The sequence below is a fragment of the Corylus avellana genome, chromosome 9 (assembly GCF_965113065.1).
Source record: "Corylus avellana chromosome 9, dhCorAvel1.hap1.2, whole genome shotgun sequence".
Taxonomy (NCBI): Eukaryota; Viridiplantae; Streptophyta; class Magnoliopsida; order Fagales; family Betulaceae; genus Corylus; species Corylus avellana.
Genome location: NC_142498.1, coordinates 2,154,592 through 2,176,349, shown reverse-complemented (window position 1 = coordinate 2,176,349; position 21,758 = coordinate 2,154,592). Strand labels below are relative to the sequence as shown.

Sequence of the window (21,758 nt, the reverse complement as noted above, 5' to 3'; positions counted from 1 at the left end):
ATAGAGAAATCATTCTTTATATTATGACGTTGATTTTGCTATGTTTTCATTAAAAAGTAGTTAGCAGTTTCATCTACCTTTAATTAAAATTAAAAATAACAATTGTAGATTGTAATGCAAAAAAGCATTTATGTGGCGGCTTGCATGTAAATTATAATTTGTAAGCAAGCATATAAAATTGCGTATACCATGAGCTGATGCTCGAGCATATGATATTCCTGTGCACGTGTCCTTTAAACCGAAGTCCAGACTGCTAGAACCACCTCAAAGTAATTGCCAGAGTCTTAACCAGTATCTCAAGTTCTACAAATACTCCTGCTTTAAAAGCTCGGTGAGAAGAAGGAGATCAAGAGCACGAGAAATGTCAGGAAGTGGAGTGTTTGCAGAGATCATAGAGGGTGATGTGTACATGTATTACTCAGATGGTGAGTGGAAGAAGTCTTCTTCAGGGAAAAGTGTTCCTATAATCAACCCCACCACCTGCAAGACCCATTTCAAGGTCCAAGGTAATCAATAACCCACTTCAATCCACACCCACTTCCTGTTTCACCTTAAATTCGAGTAAAGTTTTGTTCTTTTTACTTTTTATTTTTTTTTCGGTTTTTTCTTTTGTTTGAAAGTTGTTATGTGTTTTTATGCAAGTTTTTTTGCTTAGTTATTAGTTTCTGCTGAAAAATAGATGGTTTTCCAATCATTGTTGTTACTATTTCTGCTAGCTTAAGTTAGAAAACCCAAAACAGTGAAGAAAAGACAAAAAAGAAAGCATTTTTCTCATAGAATTAATGGCATAAAAAACTAGCTCTGTTTGTTAACCCTTTTTAAAGGGTTGTTTTTGTTTAAAAAAGTGTTGGTGAAAGTAGTTGAGTGTTTCGGGTAAACATTTTCTCAAACAAAGTTACCAACCTTAGAGCAGAAATTGAATAATCTGATTTTTTGAAGTTTAATGTACTAATTATTTGCAGAGTTATCAATTCTGCCTGTTATAGTACTAAATTCTCAAATTTTATAAATTAAAGCTTATATTGCTGCAATAGTTATTGAGTAGAATAATTGATTAGACATGTTTTTATTTAATTAAATCCGAACAGCTTGTAGTCAAGAAGAGGTGAACAAAGTCATAGATGCAGCAAAAACAGCACAAAAATCATGGGCAAAGACCCCTTTGTGGAAAAGAGCAGAATTGCTTCACAAAGCTGCAGCAATATTGAAAGAGCACAAAGCACCCATTGCAGAGTGCCTCGTTAAAGAGATTGCTAAACCAGCCAAGGATGCAGTGACCGAAGTATGTATACTCCCTGTGTATTTGAGTTGCGCTTCCTCTGTGCCTTATAATAAGATTGAACTACTTATAATAAATAGATAAAAATAAATCAAAGTTGATATGCTTTGTATTTTGAGAAGTTCAAATGCTTATCAAATAATGCCTACTCTGCCTTTTTATTTTTATTTATTTATTTTTTTTTTATGGAAAGAATTGGGTATTTGAGTTGTGCCCCTGTATCTTATAATAAGATCGATCTACTTATAAAAAAAAATAAAAAATCAAAGTTGATATGCTTTGTATTTGGAGAAGTTCAAATGCTTATCAAATAATGCCTACTCTGCATTTTTTTATGGAAAGAATTGGGTTTTGAATTTTCTGTGTGTGTTTTTTGGTCTGGTGAAGGTTGTTAGGTCAGGAGATTTGGTGTCATACTGTGCTGAAGAAGGGGTGAGGATTCTTGGAGAAGGGAAGTTTCTGGTTTCTGATAGTTTTCCTGGCAATGAGAGAACCAAATATTGCCTCACTTCAAAGGTAATTTTACCTAATATTTCTGAGGTGCTCATGTGCTGTTGGCACCCCGTAGTAATTTGTTCTATTAGTGATTGAGGAATGCTACAATGCATTCTTCCCACCATCTCTTCACCTTGTCATCTTGATTTTTTCAAAAAAAAAAAAAAAAAAGGCTGAGAGAGAAGAAATGGTGGGGAGATGGTGGGTAGAATGAAGAAAAGCATATCTCATTAGTGATTTTGTGGTTTTGCTGGTAGAGCCACTTCAGTGACCTTTTTTGTCTTGATATGGAATGGGTATTCTCCAAGGTCTTCTGACTTTTTCCTTAGGGGAATAATCAAAATACACTAGGCATATTCGGAGAATAATCAGCTAACCACTGCATTATATATCTCGGAAACCCCTTAAACAATGTAACATAATCCGAATGTCAATTTCATTTGTTTTTATTGCCAAAAAATGTTAATAAAGTAGTAGGCAAAATACTAAAAATAAAACTTTTTTTTTTTGGGTGGGGGCAAATATTAATTTTGGGGGCACCAAGCTTGCATGTAACTTACTGGACTATTATGTAGTGGCTATTTATGCAACTTAATGCGTGCCAAAATTACTTGGAACTGCTACAATTCACTTTTTATGGACTTAATGCATGCAAGTGTCTTAATTCATGACTCATGACCAGCAAAATCAAGATTTACTTTGAAAGAAATGGTCGATTCTTTGACAAGATTATGCTGTAAAATCTGGCCTCATGATGCCATGAGGAAACATTTTTGGTGGTCAGGCATTCTCTTGATTTTTTACTTCAATACCCATGTCTTAATTCTGATGTTAGGGGGAAAACTAGATATGAATTTAGAATTGGAAGCTGTATCAAATACTAAGTTGAGCATTATAACAGAAATTGAGCATTAAGATAGACTAGTTCAAACAACGTGAGAGACTCTTCCTCTGCTGCTTCTTATGTGATGAATAGAGAATGATGTGGTAGAGCATTTTTATTATTGTGTATGAGTTCCCCATGTGTTGTGACAGTGATTAAAATGCAAGCATGTTCTCAGACTCTTATTTATGCAGATTCCATTAGGTGTTGTTTTAGCTATCCCACCCTTCAACTATCCTGTCAATTTGGCTGTTTCAAAGATTGCTCCCGCACTTATTGCTGGAAACTCCATCGTGTTGAAGCCCCCAACCCAGGTATAGGACTAACCCTTGATGATCCTAGTATTCCACATTCCATCATGTATAAATGTTTTTTTAACTGGTTTTCTTAGTCAAGCTTTTCTGATGAACTACTGTTATTCCTTGTAGGGTGCTGTAGCTGCATTGCACATGGTGCATTGCTTTCATTTGGCTGGCTTCCCCAAAGGCCTTATTAGTTGTGTTACAGGAAAAGGTTCTGAGATTGGTGACTTCCTTACAATGCATCCAGGGGTTAACTGTATAAGGTAATTTTTTAGTCACCTTAAGATCGTTGCCTTCCATCAATTTCACTGGTTCTTATCCTTCTTGATTGTACAACCTTTTCTAATCATATAGCTTCAACATTTATTTGTTTTGATTTTTGGGCCAAGTGGCTTGTGCATCCCTCTATAAACAATTAAGGCATGTGAATTGTGTACTTAAACTAACTCTGAGTTTGAAACACTATATTTGCATGTCGAGTAAGTCGCATGTTCTCCTACCTAACGATCTATCTACCTTAGCTTCACAGGTGGAGACACAGGAATAGCAATTTCAAAGAAAGCAGGCATGACTCCTCTTCAGATGGAACTGGGTGGAAAAGATGCGTGTATCATTCTTGAAGATGCTGATTTGGATTTGGCAGCAGCTAATATCATAAAAGGAGGCTTCTCTTACAGGTGAAGCAAAAAAAATATGGAGTTGCTAAACACTCTCGCTTTGACTGAATTCTCCATATTATCAAAGAGACTTAAATTAATATTAAACTTTCTCAATTTAACAGATATCATTTTATAATTTACTTTTTATTCATGAATAAAGAATTTAAGTACCAAACTATTCATAAAGTTGAAGAATGAGTCTAGAGCAGCTGCATAACACTCCTTAACTAGAAAAAATTGTTTTCTGGCACATTGATGCATCCTCACATTGTCGGCAAGGGAGCAACGTCTTTCTTCCTGGCTGTTTGTACAAATAATTCCAGTTAATTTTGGGCTCCAACTTCTCTCATAATCATAATTTCATCACTATGGCCACTTTGGTTTTACAAGGCTCTATCTGCAGTTGAAGCACATGTCCTCATAATTTTGTATTGTTATCTAATCAGTGGTCAAAGATGTACGGCTGTAAAGGTTGTCCTGGTCATGGAATCTGTTGCTGACACTCTTGTTGAGAAAGTTAAAGCTAAAGTAGCAAAATTAACTGTTGGGCCACCTGAGGATGACTGTGATATTACTCCAGTTGTTACAGAGTCCTCTGCTAACTTTATTGAAGGCTTAGTAATGGATGCAAAGCAGAAAGGAGCAACATTCTGCCAGGAGTACAAAAGAGAGGGAAACCTCGTATGGCCGTTATTGTTAGACAATGTTCGACCTGATATGAGGATTGCTTGGGAGGAGCCGTTCGGTCCAGTCTTACCTGTCATCCGCATAAACTCTGTTGAAGAAGGAATTCGCCATTGTAATGGTAGCAATTTCGGCCTTCAGGTGTGATATTGGTCAACCTTCCCAACTTCTCATTCCAATTTGAAACTTTTTAACAATTTTCATTTCAAAAATCCTCTGCACCATCCAAGCAACTGATTTCAGAATTCCTTATAAGCTGATATTCAATTGCAGGGTTGTGTTTTTACGAGAGACATAAACAAAGCAATTTTGATCAGTGATGCAATGGAGACAGGGACTGTTCAGATTAATTCGGCACCAGCTCGTGGACCAGATCATTTTCCTTTCCAGGTGCTTTATCTTTCCATGTTACTGAATTTCACGGTTGCTTGGGGATATTTCTTACTATCTAGTTTGGATAAATTAATCATTATGAAGAATTATTGTAAAAGTTTTAGAAAGTTGGAAGGAACGCCACTTTCTTCTTCTGGTTCGACACAATATTCACTAATACCATGAGTTAGAGTATGTTTGGGATTGTGTTTAAGAAATAGAGCTTTTAAGTCAAAAAAACGCTTGTTGACAAAAGCTTCATTTTTAAGCTTTTGTCCAAAGTGCATTTTGGTCATTTTTTGACTCATAAAAGTGCTTTCAATTCTTTTACCAAATTGATATTTTTTTCTTTAAACCGACTTTTTGAGTGTTAAAAACACTTTTAAGCTCCTCAAACATACAACCAAACAAGCCCTTAATAATCATATGGGGAATCATCCAGCATAGTTGGCTATTTGTATTATCAAGGATAAACGAAATTTTTCTCCAAACTGGATCAGTCTATTAAACTTGCATGTTTTGTTAACAAGAATTACATGCATTTTGGACACACGTCAATTTAATAGACTGGATTTAAGGAAATTCTTCCAACCCAAATTGGCAAAAAACTTTGCCCACCGATGATTGTACGTACTTCTTTTCCTTCCAACGCAAATCTTGTTGATGTTATTTTTGTATTTTGCCTGGCTGAAATAAGTAGCTGTGATTTGAGCAATTCCTTTTGAATCCCTTATGTATCATTCTCTTAGTGATTTTTTTAACACTCTTTTCTTACAGGGTCTAAAGGACAGTGGAATTGGTTCCCAAGGAATCACTAACAGCATAAATATGATGACAAAGGTCAAGAGCACTGTAATCAACTTACCCTCACCTTCTTATACCATGGGGTGATGTGCCCTAAGGATATAAATTACATCTGCTAGTGTATTTAGGCATACTATGCCAAGTGATATTATGTAAGAGAGGAAAAAAAAAAAGAAAAGAGGCTTATGTGGTGGATCTCCTGAGTAGCCACTGCAATATAAAAGCTATCTGCTTCAGTGGATCAGTAACTTCCTTGAAGATGAGGATCAAGTATTGCTTGTATTGTAATATAAAGGGTATGTTTGTTAATAAAGAGTTTCTGTGTGAATAGGCTTCATGATTGTTATTGGGGAAATGTTATGTGTTCTTTTAGTATTTTTTTAGTGTCCTCTCAAATGTGATGTGACTTTTAAAATAACCAACAGATTAAAAGTTAATAATGATAATCTCAAATTCAACGATAATTTTAAAAGCAACATCACAGTTAGGAGAGCACCACAAGAACACAAGAATAACACTTGGCATTTTCCTTGTTATTGTATATTCAAAACTCAAAATACAAACTACAATATCTAATCTATCTTGAATTCTTGATCTTGGTACTTTAATGGATAACTTTTTATCTTTATCTTCTCATTTTTTCCAAATCTTTGGATGTTTAATCTTATATGTAGAATCTGTTTAAATAGTTAATATGCTTTGGGGGAGTTTTTTTTTTTAAAAAAAAAAAATTTAAAAAATTGTTTTGATGTGACATAAATGTGCACATTACTTATTGGGAAATGTTAAGTGTTCTCCTTGTGTCATTTCAATTGTGACATGACTTTTAAAATTACTAATAAATTAAAAATCAATAATAATAATCTCAAATTTAATGATAATTTTAAAATCCACATTACAGTTTGAAGGACACGAGAACACTAGAAGAACACATAGTATTTTCCTTATTTATTTATTTTTATGTTTTTAGTAGTGTTTTGAGAAGGAAAAAAAAAAAGAAAAACAACAAAAAGACAAAAACAACAAAACAACAATTTTTTTAACAAAGTAAATGATGGAAAAGTTCTACTTTTATAAAAGTAGTTTTTTTTTTTTTTGTGGTTGTGTGCTGGACATACAAGCTTCACTTAAAATTTTCTTCTTGCTTTTGTTGGGTGTTTTTATTTTTATTATTTCTGGTGGTTTGGGGGATCTGTTTAGTAATTTTGTTGTTGGTGAATAATAGAATATTAATTAAATAATAAATAGCTTAAAATTTTAAGAAAATTGATAATTGAAAATAGTACGAGAACAAATGTTCTAAATTTGAATTTTGTTTTATAGAAAAATTCAAAATTCATTAATTTTGCATGTCTTTTCCGTATTTCTTCATAAAATTTTCTCTCAAATTGCTAGTGAAAAGTATAGTCCATGCAAGAAGAAAAGAAAAGATGCGATGATTGGTGCCTGTTTGGCCCCACTTTCTTTTCCCTAATTTTGGCAGCCATTTGTGGGTTCTACTTTTACACTATTAACAAAACCAAAGCACAACTTTTTAAAAAAAATTAAATGTACTTTTTAATAAAACATGTAATTTTTATATGCATTTTTTTAAAAAAAAATATACGCGATAATTACATGTTTAGATTAGTTTAATAGAGGAGCAATTTATAGAAAAACTGTGACTTTCTAATTTGGCCATTTTTTAAGTGGCTCGGAGTTAGTAAAATGATTAGAGTAGTACAACTTTTATTACAAAATCATAAAAATAAAAAATAAAAAAAAAATCCATCGAGTTATCAAATTTAATAAAAAATATTTTTTGTCAAAATTTAATCAATCAAAGGGTAACTTCACTTTACACTATTGAATTACTAAACGATTTGAGAAGTCTTCCAAACTTCAAAACCTCTCAATTTGGACCCTGAACTTTCAATTGCAGTCAATTTGAATCACTCCGTGAGATTTAGCAGTTAACTTCCTTGATTTATCCCTAAAAAGATTAAATTATCCTTGATTTTTTTTTAATTTATTTATTTATAATTTGGAATTAAGAGTAAATTTAGAATTTTTTTAAAAAAGTCAGGGGTATAAACATTATTGTTTCACTTTTATGGTTTAAAATCTGACGAAATGGTTTAAATTGATTGTAATTAAAAGTTAAAGAGTACAAATTGAGAGATTTTGAAGTTTGATGGTTTATCAAATTACCTAATAATTTAGGGGTCCAAACAAAAATTACCTCAAAAATTAAATAACATAAACACTATTTACGCTATTAAACCCAACAACATTAAGTCGTTCCCATAAAAATCACTCCAAGTATCCTTATCCGTCTCCATATTCCACGAGGGACAAATGACGACAAGGGAACGTGGCACGTGTCATGCACCCAGAGTCATCTAATTGCTATTTGACTTTTTTTACCATTTAAAATTCTTTTTGTTTTGTTTTTTTTTGGTAAATAATTCCCAGCTAAGCCCACGCCTGTCTGTCTTAGAAGGAACATTTTATTTTAATTTAATAAATTGCAACTTACCTTTTGCACAATCATTAATTGCAACTTCCGGTTCAGATTCTATCCTACTTAGAAAAATCCCCTTAAATATACAACTTATTAATAATAATTTAATCATACTCAAAATCAATTAAATTCCATGTGTTAAAATGTTTTTTTTTTTTAAAAAAAAATATTTAGTGTCCATTTTGTTTAGCGATATTTTTACGTGTGATTTGAAAAAAAAATAGTAATTTCAAATGATGTTAAGATTTTAATGTACATTTTAAATGTTTATAGACACTTGACATTATTTTACATAGGTTGAAGAATATTTCTTTCAGACTAGTTTAAAGGAAATTTCTGTCATTCTCAATTGGGTGTTAAAGTTGTGTGTTTTTACAAATATACCTTATTACCTCGTGTACAAAAATATTTAATTCATATTATTAGATACAACAAAATAAAACATTGAACAAGAGATCGTATTTCATTAATTATTAGATTATGAATAATGTTACTCTTTGTACTCATTTATTATACTTATTTATATGGCTGACTTACATGTTTTAAAATTTAAATAAAGAAAAGTCACACGTTAGTTAGTCCGCGTAAAATAAATGTAATAAATTTATTTTTTAACTTTGACTGAGGATAATAATTTTTAATTTTATTTAAAAGAAAAAATATATATTTTTATTAGTATTAATATGGCAGTGGATAATATTGTTAAAACCATTGTGAAATGTGACACGACACCTAAATATGTTCACCACCCATTTATTCCCGTACCCAAAAAATAAGGGCACCAAAAAAAAAAAAAAAAGAAAAAAAACAACGGTCCAGGGAACCCCCACGTGGGCCCCCACGTCCTGAAAATCAAAAGGCGGATCTGAAACTCGGAATTTAACTCAAATTGAATCACCAGGAGTCCAGGCATCGCTGGATCCTCCTTTTTATAGGGCGCGCCATGGTAAAAATCTAGTACCCCACGCCCACGCCCACACACAAACACAGAGCCCAAAAAAAAAAAAGAAAAAGAAAAAGAAAAAAAAAAAAAAGAGGAAGAAGAAAAACTTATTAATTTTGTATAAAATATTTTAGATCGAGATTTTATTAAATTTTTTTCGCGAAATTTGTCCGGAAATCCCTAAAAAAAAAGGGAACCCTAAAGTTTCTCTCTTTGAAAATTCCCAATTTTCTCTCTGTCGAGTTCTCTCTCTCTCTCTCTCTCTCTCTCTCTCTGTGTTTCTTCGATTCGTGCGTTCTTAGGGTTTCGATGGTGTGAAATCGGAGCGAGGGGTGTGAGATTTGGAAGGATCTAGGGTTACAAAGCGAGCAACAATGGCGACTTCGGATACGGAGCTCGAGGAGCAGCTTCTGCAAGCTGGGAATAGGCTCGTGGACCCTCCGTCGTCCGTGGATGAGCTTCTCCCTCTCCTCGACGTAAATCCCTAATCTTCTTTTTCCCATTCGTACCGAAACTTTTTACAAATTGTTTTGTCTTTTTAATTTGTTTGTCCAAGTTTGTACGTGTTCCAAGTTGCTTATTTTGTGGGTTTGATGAGATGGGTTCGTGATATTTTTGGGCCATTGAAGCTTCTGATGTGGGGTTTTAGTGGTTTTATTGATCTGTGTTATTAGCCTTTTTGTCTTTTTATTGATGTGTTGCATGCTGTGTTGCTTGCTTATTTTCTCGGCTTATAGTTTTATTTTCTGAATTAATCTTATGAGCTTACTTCATGGCACTGCTTTCATGTGTATTTGAAGAACTGGTTGGAATTAGAAGTTGCGCATGCAGTATAACTAATATTCTGATGTTAAGCTGTTGTCTTTTTATGAGTCTGTGACACTTATTTTCGACAGTACCTTGGATGAGAGATTTTAGTGAATCTTTAGCGGTGAAATTTTATTATAATTCTTTAGTGTGGGGCTAGCATCTGTGTAAAGTAGGTCTGCACGCCCATTTTTGAAGTTATGAATGCAGATATGTGCGCCTTTCTTCATTAGCTGTGGGGCAATTGTTTAGATTCTGCATTAAACACAATGCCATATTAGCGTTATGCTCAGGAGATTATCGGGAATGAGCGATAACTAAGATGGCATGTAGTTTCATATACTTAGGGAAACACGAATGACTTCAGATATCAGTATTTATTGACAAGATTTAATTGATTAATTAATTTTTTATCAACCAGTACAAGTAAGGAAACCAAGTTGGATACTAAGGAACTTTTGAGATAATTGAATTTTCATTATTGTCGTCGTAACTGTAGAGGAATCGAGGGAGTGTCAGGGGAAAGAGGTAATAATTGGAACTTCACGATCTCTGTTTGTTTCCCACATAAATTCTGGAAAGAAAATATGGAAAGGAGAGGTACATTTTGGATTATAACTTCTTCGAGGGAGGTGGAATTATGGATAAGCATGGCACTATAATAACTGAAGTTCTTGTTTTTTTTCCTTTTCTAACTGAATTTTTCATTAAAACATGGTTGTAAACATGATTTGACCCATTTGTTCTTTTCTTACTGTCCGTTTGTTTTGCTTTCTAACAACGAACTATTGAGAGGGGTGTTGTCTTTTTTCTTTGAATGTCTTAGCTGTTCTTTACATATACACACGTATATATTTTCTGTTGTGTATTTAATAGATTTAAATTCAATTTCACAAAGGGCCTTTAGTGGGTGTGATAAAATTCTGTTACGTACTTTTATGTAAACTACTTTTAGAAGATTTATCCTTTTTTGAAAGTAGGGAAGCCCTATTTTTGGTCGTGGCATGGGGTGTAGGTGGGGCATAAAAGGTAATCATCAGGGCCTGATGTGTGCATATGAGTGAAGCTCGTGATGCTGGATTTATTCGAAGTGGCCTCAATGATGTTTTCTTCAAGTCTACAATGACCCTGCATAAGTTATATTTTCAGAATTTGGTGCATTTACAACTTTTGAATTTTTTTTTTCTTTTCCTTTCAAGCCTGTAATGAGCTAGGTAGATGGTGCATATTCAATAAGTATCTTAATAATCTTTTATAATAAAAAATGCTCCATTCTTGTTATAACCCAACTTAGATCATCCATGCTGCTCCTGATGCAAACGGGAAGTTTACTTGATATTGCTATTGATTGTCAAAGAAAATTATTGAAGAAGTTTTGTTGTCATAAAAGACTACATGAGGATAGAAAATTTATGTGGAGGAATTTTTGGTAATTTTGAGAAGGTACATGTTATGGGGCAATTATAGAATCCAAGCAATTTGGATATATAGAGAATACAGGAAGTGTGTATTGCTTAACTAATTTGTTGAGAGAGAGGAGATTTTCATGGAAGCTGCTTGGAAAGATGATCTTACGAATTATAAGACTCTTCATTTTGTGTTGGTACTGCCATATATAATTTTTAAAAGATTAGCTGTTTCTTTAATTTCAAGTGTGATATGTTTTAATGCTATTGCAATAGCATGAAATTGTTCTTTGATTTAGGACACCCAAAAACCTTCTTTTTCTTGGTGGCTGTCCTCCAAAAAAATCCTTCCTTTTCTTCCCTACATCACCAAAAACCTCTTCATTCCACTGATTAAAATCTACTTTCAATGCTTTCAACTTACTTGCCAATATGAAGCTTGGTAATCCTTGAAAGCTATAGGACAGCCACCAAGTGTTCACCTGCTCCATAAATCCCTCTGATTTCAAACTTGGAATACCTACTTCCTACACTTGACACCCCACAATCCAACATCAATGGAGAATGATCTGACAAGTTTCTTGGAAGTCTCCTTTGTGATACCTATGTACTAGGGTTGCACCCCACATCACTTATCTAATGATATTGAATTACTTATAAAAAAAGATTTATTAGAGCTGTTGGTTTCGGTTTACTGCTATTCATATTTATAATTTTGAGTTTGTTTTACATGCACTCTCTTCCCTTTTTGGTCTGTTTCATTAATGCTTTTTGCAAACATTACCAAATGAATTTGCAACTGTTAGGCTGTAAAAATTTTTAGTATCAGGCTAATTTATTGTCTACTGTCACAACTTTTTCCATTCAGCGAATACTTAAATGTTTATATTTATGTTAATTTTTGTAATGATGAGAGGTTGAAAATAGCAGAAGCTGTTACTTTTTATCATTGCATTTGAATAATCCTGTTTTTTTTTTTTTTTTTAAATTTTTCCCTGGCGATTTTAGCGAGTAGAGAACTGTCTATCAAGAGTGGAACAGTCTCCCTCCAAATCAATGCAAAGTGCACTTTCTCCTTCACTGAAAGCATTGGTTGCTGATAAACTTTTTAGACACTCAGACGTTGATGTAAAAGTTGCAGTTGCCTCTTGCATCAGTGAAATAACAAGGATAACTGCACCTGATGCTCCTTATGATGATGACCAAATGAAGGTACTTGGAACTAATTGGTCTAGACATTGGGAGAAAAGTTATATATGAACTGTCTGTCTCTTTGTTCTCTAAAGATTACAGCGTTTTTATGAACTTTCATTTTATGTTATGCAGGAGATCTTTCAGTTGATTGTATCTTCATTTGAAAATCTATCTGACAATTCCAGTCGGTCATATACAAAGAGGACCTCGATTCTTGAAACTGTTGCTAAGGTCAGGTCATGTGTGGTGATGTTGGATCTTGAATGTGATGCACTGATCCTTGAGATGTTCCAGAATTTCCTGAAGGCAATAAGGTATGAACCATTATTTTCTTGTTGAGAGTCGCCCCTTCTTGAGGATATTTTGTTATTGACAGATATCTGCTGTAGTATGTCTTTCATTCTGGAGTCTGGTTATCTTTTTGATACATTTGATTTGTGAAATGGTCCATAAACATAAGACTGATATACTTTGGTGTCAGTGGTGCTATTGGACAGGGTTGGCTGCATGTATATGACCTTATTGTAGGGCATTATATCTGTAGATGAAGGGTTCCTTAAATGATCCTACGGGATACTAAAATACAATTATACCCCTGTACTTTGTGGTTTGACTGCTGAACTTATGCTTACACCGTCTTGAAAGACCTATTAGCATATTTACATGACATGAATTATATCAATAATGTATTGTTGATTTATATCAAGTAAATATGCTTGGAGCCCAAACTGTTATTGTATACCCGGTCTTGTAAATTATATGGCTGAATCCCATGACAACTATTCTCTTTTGCATTTGTTGTTTGTATTGTTATTTTTCCAGATTAAGTCATCCCGAGAAAGATTAGCAACATTAATAAGATAATTGTTTGCAAATGCTTACGGTAAAAATGTTTATCAATTTGCTGTTAGGGATTTCGGGCTTGTTTAGCTATTTTATTAAAGTGGAAGTGCAAGTTACTGGTAATATAATACCACTTTTGTTGCTTTGTTAGAGGAACACAAGGTCAATGGAAAGCTAAAAATGTAATTGCTGTTGAGATCAAGAGAAGAATAACAGACCTGGCTGAAAACTAAATAAATAACAAAAAAATATGAACATTTGAGAAGGATTTGTAGCTAGAGTGTTGTACTCAGATTTAACACTTCGAATATAATGTAATCAATATCAAGTGGTTGAGATTTATGGATTGTTTCCTTATGCACGATTCCTAATTCATTCATTTATTCATTGTCTTTTAGAATTTGTTGGTATTTGGGGAAACAGGAAATTCATACTGTGGAAAAGGATTTAGGATGACATAATATTGTTGCATGACTTGAAGTGATAAGTTTGCGCACCTTTTCCTTAGTTTTTGCTACTCCCTATTTTTCATCCTCTTATGATTTATTTGATATTTTGAGAACTTTGATTTTATTGATTTTTTTATCTTTTTTTATAGAGAGGTATGCAGTATTCCTTTCACACTGTTCAGGCCTATCCTCTTCCCAGATTACCCAATTTATTGCCTTTTTGTTTGAAATTTTCTGTTTCAAATCTATATTGCCATTATCTCCAATAAGTTGGAGTTACTGTTCCTCAAAACCTTCCTGTTATTTAATTTGTTTCAATTTGTGATTATCTCGTATTGCTGATGGTTTCCCCTTGTTCAACTGTCAGGGACTATCACCCAGAGAATGTCTTTTCATCTATGGAGACAATTATGACCCTTGTTATAGAAGAAAGTGAAGATATTTCTCTAGAGTTACTCACTCCCATCTTAGACAGTGTGAAAAAGGACAATGAGGTTAATTGTACATTGTGACTGACAATATGCTTCTCCCCCCTCTCATTTTTATTAACTTTCTGACATCCTCCATTTGCAGGAAGTTCTGCCCCTAGCTCGGAAGTTGGCGGAGAGAGTGCTTGAAAGCTGCACTACTAAAGTTAAACCTTATTTGATTCAAGCAGTGAAAACCTTGGGAATATCTTTTGATGATTATAGTAAAGTTGTTGCTTCAATATGCCAAGAGACATCTGGTGCCGATGAGCAGAATGAAGTCCACGCTGCTGGCAAAGATATGGTATTCTTGTAATTGGTCTCTAGATAGACAAATTTTACATTTGTTGTTTTTTCGTGACTCTGAAAGAACACTTGATTTGGTGCTTCCTCATAATCATCACTGTAGCTGCCCCTGATCTGCTGTGTCCCGTTTGTCATGGCATTTGACTAGCATGTCAACCAAATCTAGCAATTCATCTGGCATCATTGTTGCCATTTTACCATCTTATTGTTACTTTGTCCACCAATCACCATCTCTTCTCCTGCAAACTGTGTATTCCATAATAACCCAAAAGCAAAATTTAAATTTGCTTATGAAATGTTACCATAAAAATAGTGACTTGAAACAATACTACGACATTTTTTTTGTTCCCTTGCTTCTAACTTTGGCAGCATTAGTGTAGAGATTTTTGTTGTTGTCTAGATGTGGACAGTCCTAGAGTAGGTGCATGGATAATCACAATTGTTTTTCCATCTTCATTTGAAGCTTATATGATTTTTTTTTTAGTTGAATGCCGTTTTTTCTTTTTGGGGTGGGGCTCTTGAGCAGTTGTCTCATGTGGGATATTTCTTCCATCTGGTGAAGTTGTCATTGGTTGTTGCTTGCGCTAGTTCGCTGGTGTTATAATTTGTGTATGTGACAAGAATTTAACCAAGAAATTGGGTGTTTATATTCTGCAGGCTGATGAGAGCAAGTCAGTTGGGGCATCTTTGGATGAGTCAGCCCCAGTATGTTGTTCTTCCACTTTTTTTTAGTGTTTTGCTTTACTTTTTAATTCTATTTATGATTTTTTGCTTCCATGTAAGCTAAGTTTTGAGCCTGTGGTGGTCATTTACATCATTGTTCTATTGATTAGGAGGATAAAGAGAAAGCAACGGCAGTTGTTTCTTCTGAACAAGTTGATCCTGCCATTCAGAGATCTCCCAACTTGGTGATGAGCAATGGTGTTGCAGAGACTGGGGAAGATGACTCTTTGCCACATTCAAATTCTGAAAAGAAGCAAGAGCATGATCATCATACTGATCAGTCCAAAAGTATGAATACATCGAGCAATGTTGAACCTGATAGTTTGGAGACTGAGAAGGAAATAAATACAGAACTTAAGCCAGAAGAAACTACTAAGAAAAGAGGAAGAAAAATCAGTTCTTCAGCGAAATCAACTGATCCTTCTGACAGTTCTCTTATTGATGATGAGGTGGAAACTGAAAAACTGCCTGAGAATAAAAGTCACAGTGAGGATGTGCCTAGTTCACCTGTTAAGGACCCATCTGTTGAGGCAGCTGGGTCTACAGAAAATGAAAAAGAAGCTGGTATTAAGCTATCCTCACCTAAGGCTCTGGAGAATGAATCTGGGAATGTTGTTTCTCAATCCCCAAGTGGAAGCCATCCAGATGAAAGTCATTCCAAAAAGGCAGGTGGACGACAAAAGAAAAAAGGGAGCTTGAATAAGGAGGCTACCCCATCTGCAGACGATGTTTCCAAAAAAGCATCTGAAGGAACAAGTGATTCGGAAATAAAACCAAATAGACGTTCAGGGAAAAAGGTGCCCGGGGACGTTTCTAATGAGAATAAAACTCCAACTGCAGTTGATGCATCCAAAAAGGAAAGTGCCAGCATAAGTTATTCAGAGGCAAAACCATTGAAGCAGTCAGCTAGGAAGGTAGATGGAAGCAGTAAGATTGGTGATGGACCACCTTCAAAGCAGCTAGAGGACACGAAAAAGCGTGGACGAGGAAAAACTATTTCTGAAAAGGATGTAACAAAATCCTCCTCTAAAGATAATGACAAAGTACTTTCTTATTAACTATGTAGTGATGAGTTTGCTTTCTTTTCTTTGTAATGCTTTGTTGAATTCTGTAACTAAGAGAATTGTTATTATGATTTATGTAGAAAATGGTCACTTCACCAAAGTCACTGACAAAATCAACTAAAGATGATCGTAGCTTGGAGGAGACCCCTAAGGCAAATTCCAAGAGGAAGCGTACTCCAGACAAGGAAAAAGTAACTAATCTTGATTCTGCAATGATTTTTTTCTTCTTTTTCCAAGTTCCAAAATGAAATTTCAACTTGCGTGAAATATTGTGCTTGGGATTTGAATATGTAGAACGTCCTCTGTAGAACACATAGATTGCATGCTGGTAACCTTTTTGTGTCAGATTTTGGCTTTATTTTTTAGTAGTGCAAATCAGTTGAAGTTCTCTTGATTTAGAATGATCAATGGATACTTGTAGACTGAAAGTTTGTGTAGGGGTGTGAGTTTTTCCATTGCGACTACTTTCCATGTTGTTGGTTGGGTCTACTGATACATCCACTAGTCTCACCTGATATATGAATTAGTGGTTGCAGAGCATTATTTTGGTGCTTGTGAGCTTTCATTGTATTCATGTGAATTTTTTTCCTGCATGTGTAAACAAATATCTAGAATTTGTGGTCTTCTGTATCCTTTTGTTCTGAGATATTACTTTTTTGGTGCAGAAAACTAAGCTGTTTGTTAATAATGTGTAGAAGATTAATACTATAAAAGTAGTGGCATTGATGGTTTGTTTTGGCCCGAATAAACTGATTATGTTACGAAATTTTAGCCAACCTTGTATGATTCAATAAGTTGTTTTAATAACTCTTGGCATTGGGCTCCTGAAATTATTTCAATTTCAAGCACACTGCAAGACTTGTCTTTGCATATTTTATATTTGGGATTTAACTTGAAGAAACTTTTATGCTTTTGGGATCAATTTCTTATTGAGTGATTCCCATCTCAGGACTCTGATGGTTATGGTGAGAACTTGGTTGGTTCAAAGATTAAGGTCTGGTGGCCGAAGGATCGGATGTAAGCACCATTATTATCTTCTCTATGCTTCAAAAGTTTTTGCTGGAGATCTTCATTAATTGATCTTGTTGGATGCTGATTTTCTGTGAGGTTGTGTATATTTTGTTTTATATTTTTTCCATTTTCTTTCTAAGCCATTTCTGGTGAGTTTTCTTAATTTAACTGTTAAGTGCTGGTGTGTTCATGTGTGTCTCTTATCTGTTATTATTTTAAGTAGTTTTGATCAAGTGTTTTTGTTATATGTTATTCAATCATTTCATAGACCAAACCCAAAAAAAAAAAAAAAAAAGTTCATTTATAGGCTAGCCATGTCATCATTTTTTTAATAAAAAAATCTAGGTTCAACTTCTTTCATGACAACTAATCACTGTAAAGTTGTTGAATATTTATTCTTCAATTGTTGTCGACTTTTATTCATTGTGAATACAAGTAGCTTTTGTTGAATTATTTACATATCCTAGATGTCATGTACCTGAAAGTTAATGCTACTTAGGTTTCAGTGGTGATGGCTTGTCACCTGTGGCGGTCTGTGGGAGTTTGGTCTTTATGGGGGTAATTAGGTCCATTTGGAAGGAGGGAGATACGAGAAATTTAGGAGGCATAGAGATGACAGATGAAGTTGTAAAGGAGGGGATTCCTTCATTAGCAGCGATTATGATGTGTAGGTACACTGAAGTTTAGAGGATGTTGTATTTTAAATGTGAACTAGAAATTGTGAGCCTAAATTAGGAATGAAGTTGAAAAGAAGAATGAGATGAAATGTTGCTTGGTATTAACTGGGAGGTTGAGTAAGGAGTAAATCTTGTGGAGGATATGTAGATAAAGAAAGTGGGTTATCTTTATTGGTGTAACTGCTGAGCTGGATGAGAGGAAGCTTTCATGTCCAATTGTGTAGGGGAGGAGATCCGAGATGATCCTGTCCTATATAATTGAGGTGTGGATCCTATCCTGTATATCATGATTATCACACAGTTGTGCCCGCCCCTGGACCTCGCCACTAAAAGTTGCATAATCCTGTATTATTGAGTAGTGACTAATTTCATAATACAAGTGGTAGCTTCATAACTTTTCAAATGGTTGTGTAGTAGTTTCAACCGTGATTTGTATGAAGGAATTGTAATGTTACCCTTTGCATTGCCTATTAACTGAACTCCAGTTTATTTGTTATTGGTTGTATATCTATTTATGGAGAAGTCTGGAATTTGATTGGGAAATTCATTGTACGTGAGCTATGGAAATGTTGAGCTTGTTTTTTCTTACATCTATTTTATAATTTTGCAGGTTTTATGAAGGTGTTGTTGATTCTTTTGTTTCTGAAACAAAAAAGCATAAGGTCAGAAGCCAATTGTTCTAGCCATATAACTATTATCTCTATTGGTTTATTTTTTTTAATAAAACTTGTATTGGTGATTATGAAAATTTATATGGATTATTTTATTCACTAATAAAGGTGGTCTTTTTTTTTCCTTGTGCATTGAATTTGATGTTGACTTTTCTTTTTTACTTTGATTGTGGTGTTCTTTTATACAGGTCTTATATACTGATGGTGATGAAGAAACATTATATCTTAAGAAGGAAAAGTGGGAGCTCATTGGAGGCGACTCTGGGTCAGATGGGGTGGGTGGCGCCCTGATATATTTTCTAGCTTGTACTTTCTTCCTATGTTCTAGATTCATGCTAATATGTTTTGTTAACAGGAACAAGCAACTGATCCCCGAAGTCCTGATGCTCCCACTAAAACGTATGTATTGCTTTATCTCATATCAACTTTTCAATCATGAATTTGTTGCATTATGCTATTCTTATAAGATGTTCTAAATATAATTCCTCAGTGTTATCTTTAATTGCTGTCGAATTACGGTCCAAAACCACTTTTAGCAATTTTTAGCGTTGTTGCATTATTTATTTTCCTGCCATGGATGTTGTATCAGCTTATGTATTGGTCCAGCATGATAAATTTACTGACAAATTTGTCATTCGAGATATTAAGTTAATATGACCTATTAACTCCATCTCTACCTGCTGTTGTAGTACGACACTACTTTATGAATTGTAGCTATTTCTTTTTTCAATTTCAACATGTGAATACATTACTCCAACTATTTAATCATCCCTGTTAATTAAATAAGTTGCTCGAGTTTCTGTGGGATAATCTAAATAACAGTGTTGTTTTTGTTCTTGAGCTGTCTATATTGTTGTCTGTCACTGCCTAATTGGTTCCCTTGTTCTTCTGATTTTCAATAATACAAGTTTTCGGGTTAAGGATGCAATTCTTTTGGTTTAATGAGTGTTTTTTTTTTTTTTGGTATTATTTTAACCCTACCTTCAGCGGTTGTCCTTAATGCAAAATGGCTTATGTGGTGGGCTCCTTTGGCTTTCTCGTTTGTTTTATTTGCAAACGTTCTTGCTTATCTTTGTGACATCTACTTTGCTTTGTTTTGATCATTACTGTCAGGTCCTCGAAGAAGAAACTGAAAATAATTTCTGATGAGTCAACTAAGCATGGAAAGATGGATGCTTCACCCAAAAAGTGAGTGATTTTATTAATCAATTTTTGGTGGTATTCTTTATTTGTCTTCTAAGAGTTTGGTTTACTTTTCAGGGGTGGAGGTGCTTCCTCCAGCAAGTCCAAAGGTACATCTTCAAAATCTGATCGGAAGTCTCGTGGTGGCAAGTCGAAAGAGGACTCCCTCAGGACTCTAAGCAAATCAGAAGATGTCAGTAGTGGCAAATCTAAGGATCATGCACCTAGAAGTGGCAGTAGTAAATCAGTTGATGCTACTCCTAAATTGGCTGGGAAATCCAAGAACAGTGATCCCGAGATACCCAAGACTGGCAAATCCAAGGATGATGATAGCGGCACACCGAGAACTTCCACAAAATCCAAGCAAGATATTGTAAAGACTGGAAAGTCCAAGCAGGACACGCCCAAGAGTGCCTCCATTTCCAAAGGCAAAAACCCCAAAAGTGGTGGTAAGTCTAGTGCTAATAATGGTACTGGCAAGGTGAAGTCTGGTTCTTCATCAAAGACGAAAGAGAGTGAGGATACGAAGGAAAACTCAAGTGATTCTGCTAAGGTGCCTGAAAGTACAGCAAAGGGGAAGTCGCCAAATTCATCAAAAGGACAGGGAAGTGACAACAAAAGTGGGAAGAAGCGACGAAGGGGGGCTAAAAGTTGATAAAATTTGCTTTTCTCTTTATCTCTGAAGCCTGTTTTGTCTTCTCTCCTTTTTTATATAATAGTCAAATCTTCCTACCACCAGCTTCTGCAGCTTTGTTTGATACTCAGCGCTGCAGTTAACATAAGCTGTCAATTAGGTATTCTTCATCATCTTTTGACATAATTGCCAGATTGTGACTAGCTTGTAATCCACAGGTAGCCTAGTTTATAGTGGTTTTTGCTAGGGTTTAGTTAGCTTTGCTCTACATTCTTGTTTTTAGATTGAATTTCGTGTTATTTGGGAGACAGCAGTAGAGAACTTTGCTTAGCTTTGTTCGAGAAATGGTTTTTATAGGCAGTGTAATAGATTCAAAACTTGGCTGGCACAATTTCTTTTCTCTTCACCGTCCTAGCTTCCTCTTCTTACATGCATTCTCACGCTAACCGGGGGTTTTTGTGGATACTCCCAATAATTTACCCGGGAAATGTTTTCATTTTTATAAACTTTTTTTTACATAATTTTCATCCTTAATGATGTAAAGGTTCTGTCATTAATATACTTGTAAAACGTGGATTTCAACACCAATCTTGTGTTTTATCTATTCGGAACCCTGATTTGGTATCTGCAATTACGTTCTGACCTTTTTTCTTGGATGTAACACAAGAGGTGACAATTGGGGCTATACAAGTATATAGGTCAACCTTAACTTAATTAATTAAATGGACTAGATTTTTTGATTTTAAGTTGTTAATTTTGTGTTGGGCATGTGATCACGCAAATGGGTATAATATTATATAGAATAATTAGAATTTGATTTATTTTTAATTTAACGAGTCAGAATCAGTGGTGCAAAATCTTGTTGGGCTTCTTTAACAAAGTTACGGCTTTCTTCTATCTTTTTCCGGATCTCTAGAAATCATTCTACAAGGTTGTTCTTTTATAGTGCAAACCTCATTCCGCTGCAATAAGATTTTGCCCATGTGGGTATTTTTCATAGGCTTCACTTGTTTTTCACGAAGTGGTTTACTTAGTAAATGCTAGGCATGGTTTACTAGAATGTTCATAAACTGGCTTTGAGGTCCAGTCAAAAGTGTCTTCAATTGAAACGGAGCCCAATATATATACAACTATAAAAAAACATTTAGGCCTGTGGACCGTTTGAATAACTTCCATTTTGGCAGTCAAAAGATAAGCCATTTTTTTTATTTTTTATTTTTATGTAGGGGAAGGAAAAGGGGAGAGGAAAAAGATAAATTAGTATGAGTTGCTGTTAGGGATACTATAACTTTTTTTTACAAATTCCTTACAAGTAATTTACATGGTACTCGTGTGAACTGTCACGTAAATTTGTAAATAGATTATAATAAAAGTTATACCCCAATTTATGTCATTAATTT

General features: G+C 34.4%; 2 protein-coding genes across 2 annotated transcripts; both read left to right on the top strand.

The window, feature by feature from the left end:
* Positions 1-231: 231 nt before the first annotated feature.
* On the top strand, positions 232-5,806 carry LOC132189501 (NADP-dependent glyceraldehyde-3-phosphate dehydrogenase). Its single transcript, XM_088510706.1, has 9 exons — positions 232-506; positions 1,089-1,282; positions 1,667-1,795; positions 2,852-2,971; positions 3,086-3,222; positions 3,481-3,636; positions 4,065-4,443; positions 4,576-4,692; positions 5,452-5,806. Exons 1-9 carry the CDS (start codon positions 362-364, stop codon positions 5,563-5,565), a joined length of 1,491 nt encoding a protein of 496 aa, XP_088366832.1. The 5' UTR covers positions 232-361; the 3' UTR covers positions 5,566-5,806.
* A 3,202-nt stretch (positions 5,807-9,008) lies between these two features.
* On the top strand, positions 9,009-20,749 carry LOC132188999 (sister chromatid cohesion protein PDS5 homolog C). Its single transcript, XM_059603462.2, has 14 exons — positions 9,009-9,400; positions 12,146-12,349; positions 12,464-12,645; positions 13,991-14,117; positions 14,197-14,394; positions 15,054-15,101; positions 15,230-16,162; positions 16,264-16,374; positions 17,133-17,200; positions 18,482-18,533; positions 18,731-18,817; positions 18,898-18,941; positions 19,656-19,730; positions 19,803-20,749. Exons 1-14 carry the CDS (start codon positions 9,299-9,301, stop codon positions 20,377-20,379), a joined length of 2,808 nt encoding a protein of 935 aa, XP_059459445.2. The 5' UTR covers positions 9,009-9,298; the 3' UTR covers positions 20,380-20,749.
* The last annotated feature ends 1,009 nt before the right edge of the window (positions 20,750-21,758 follow it).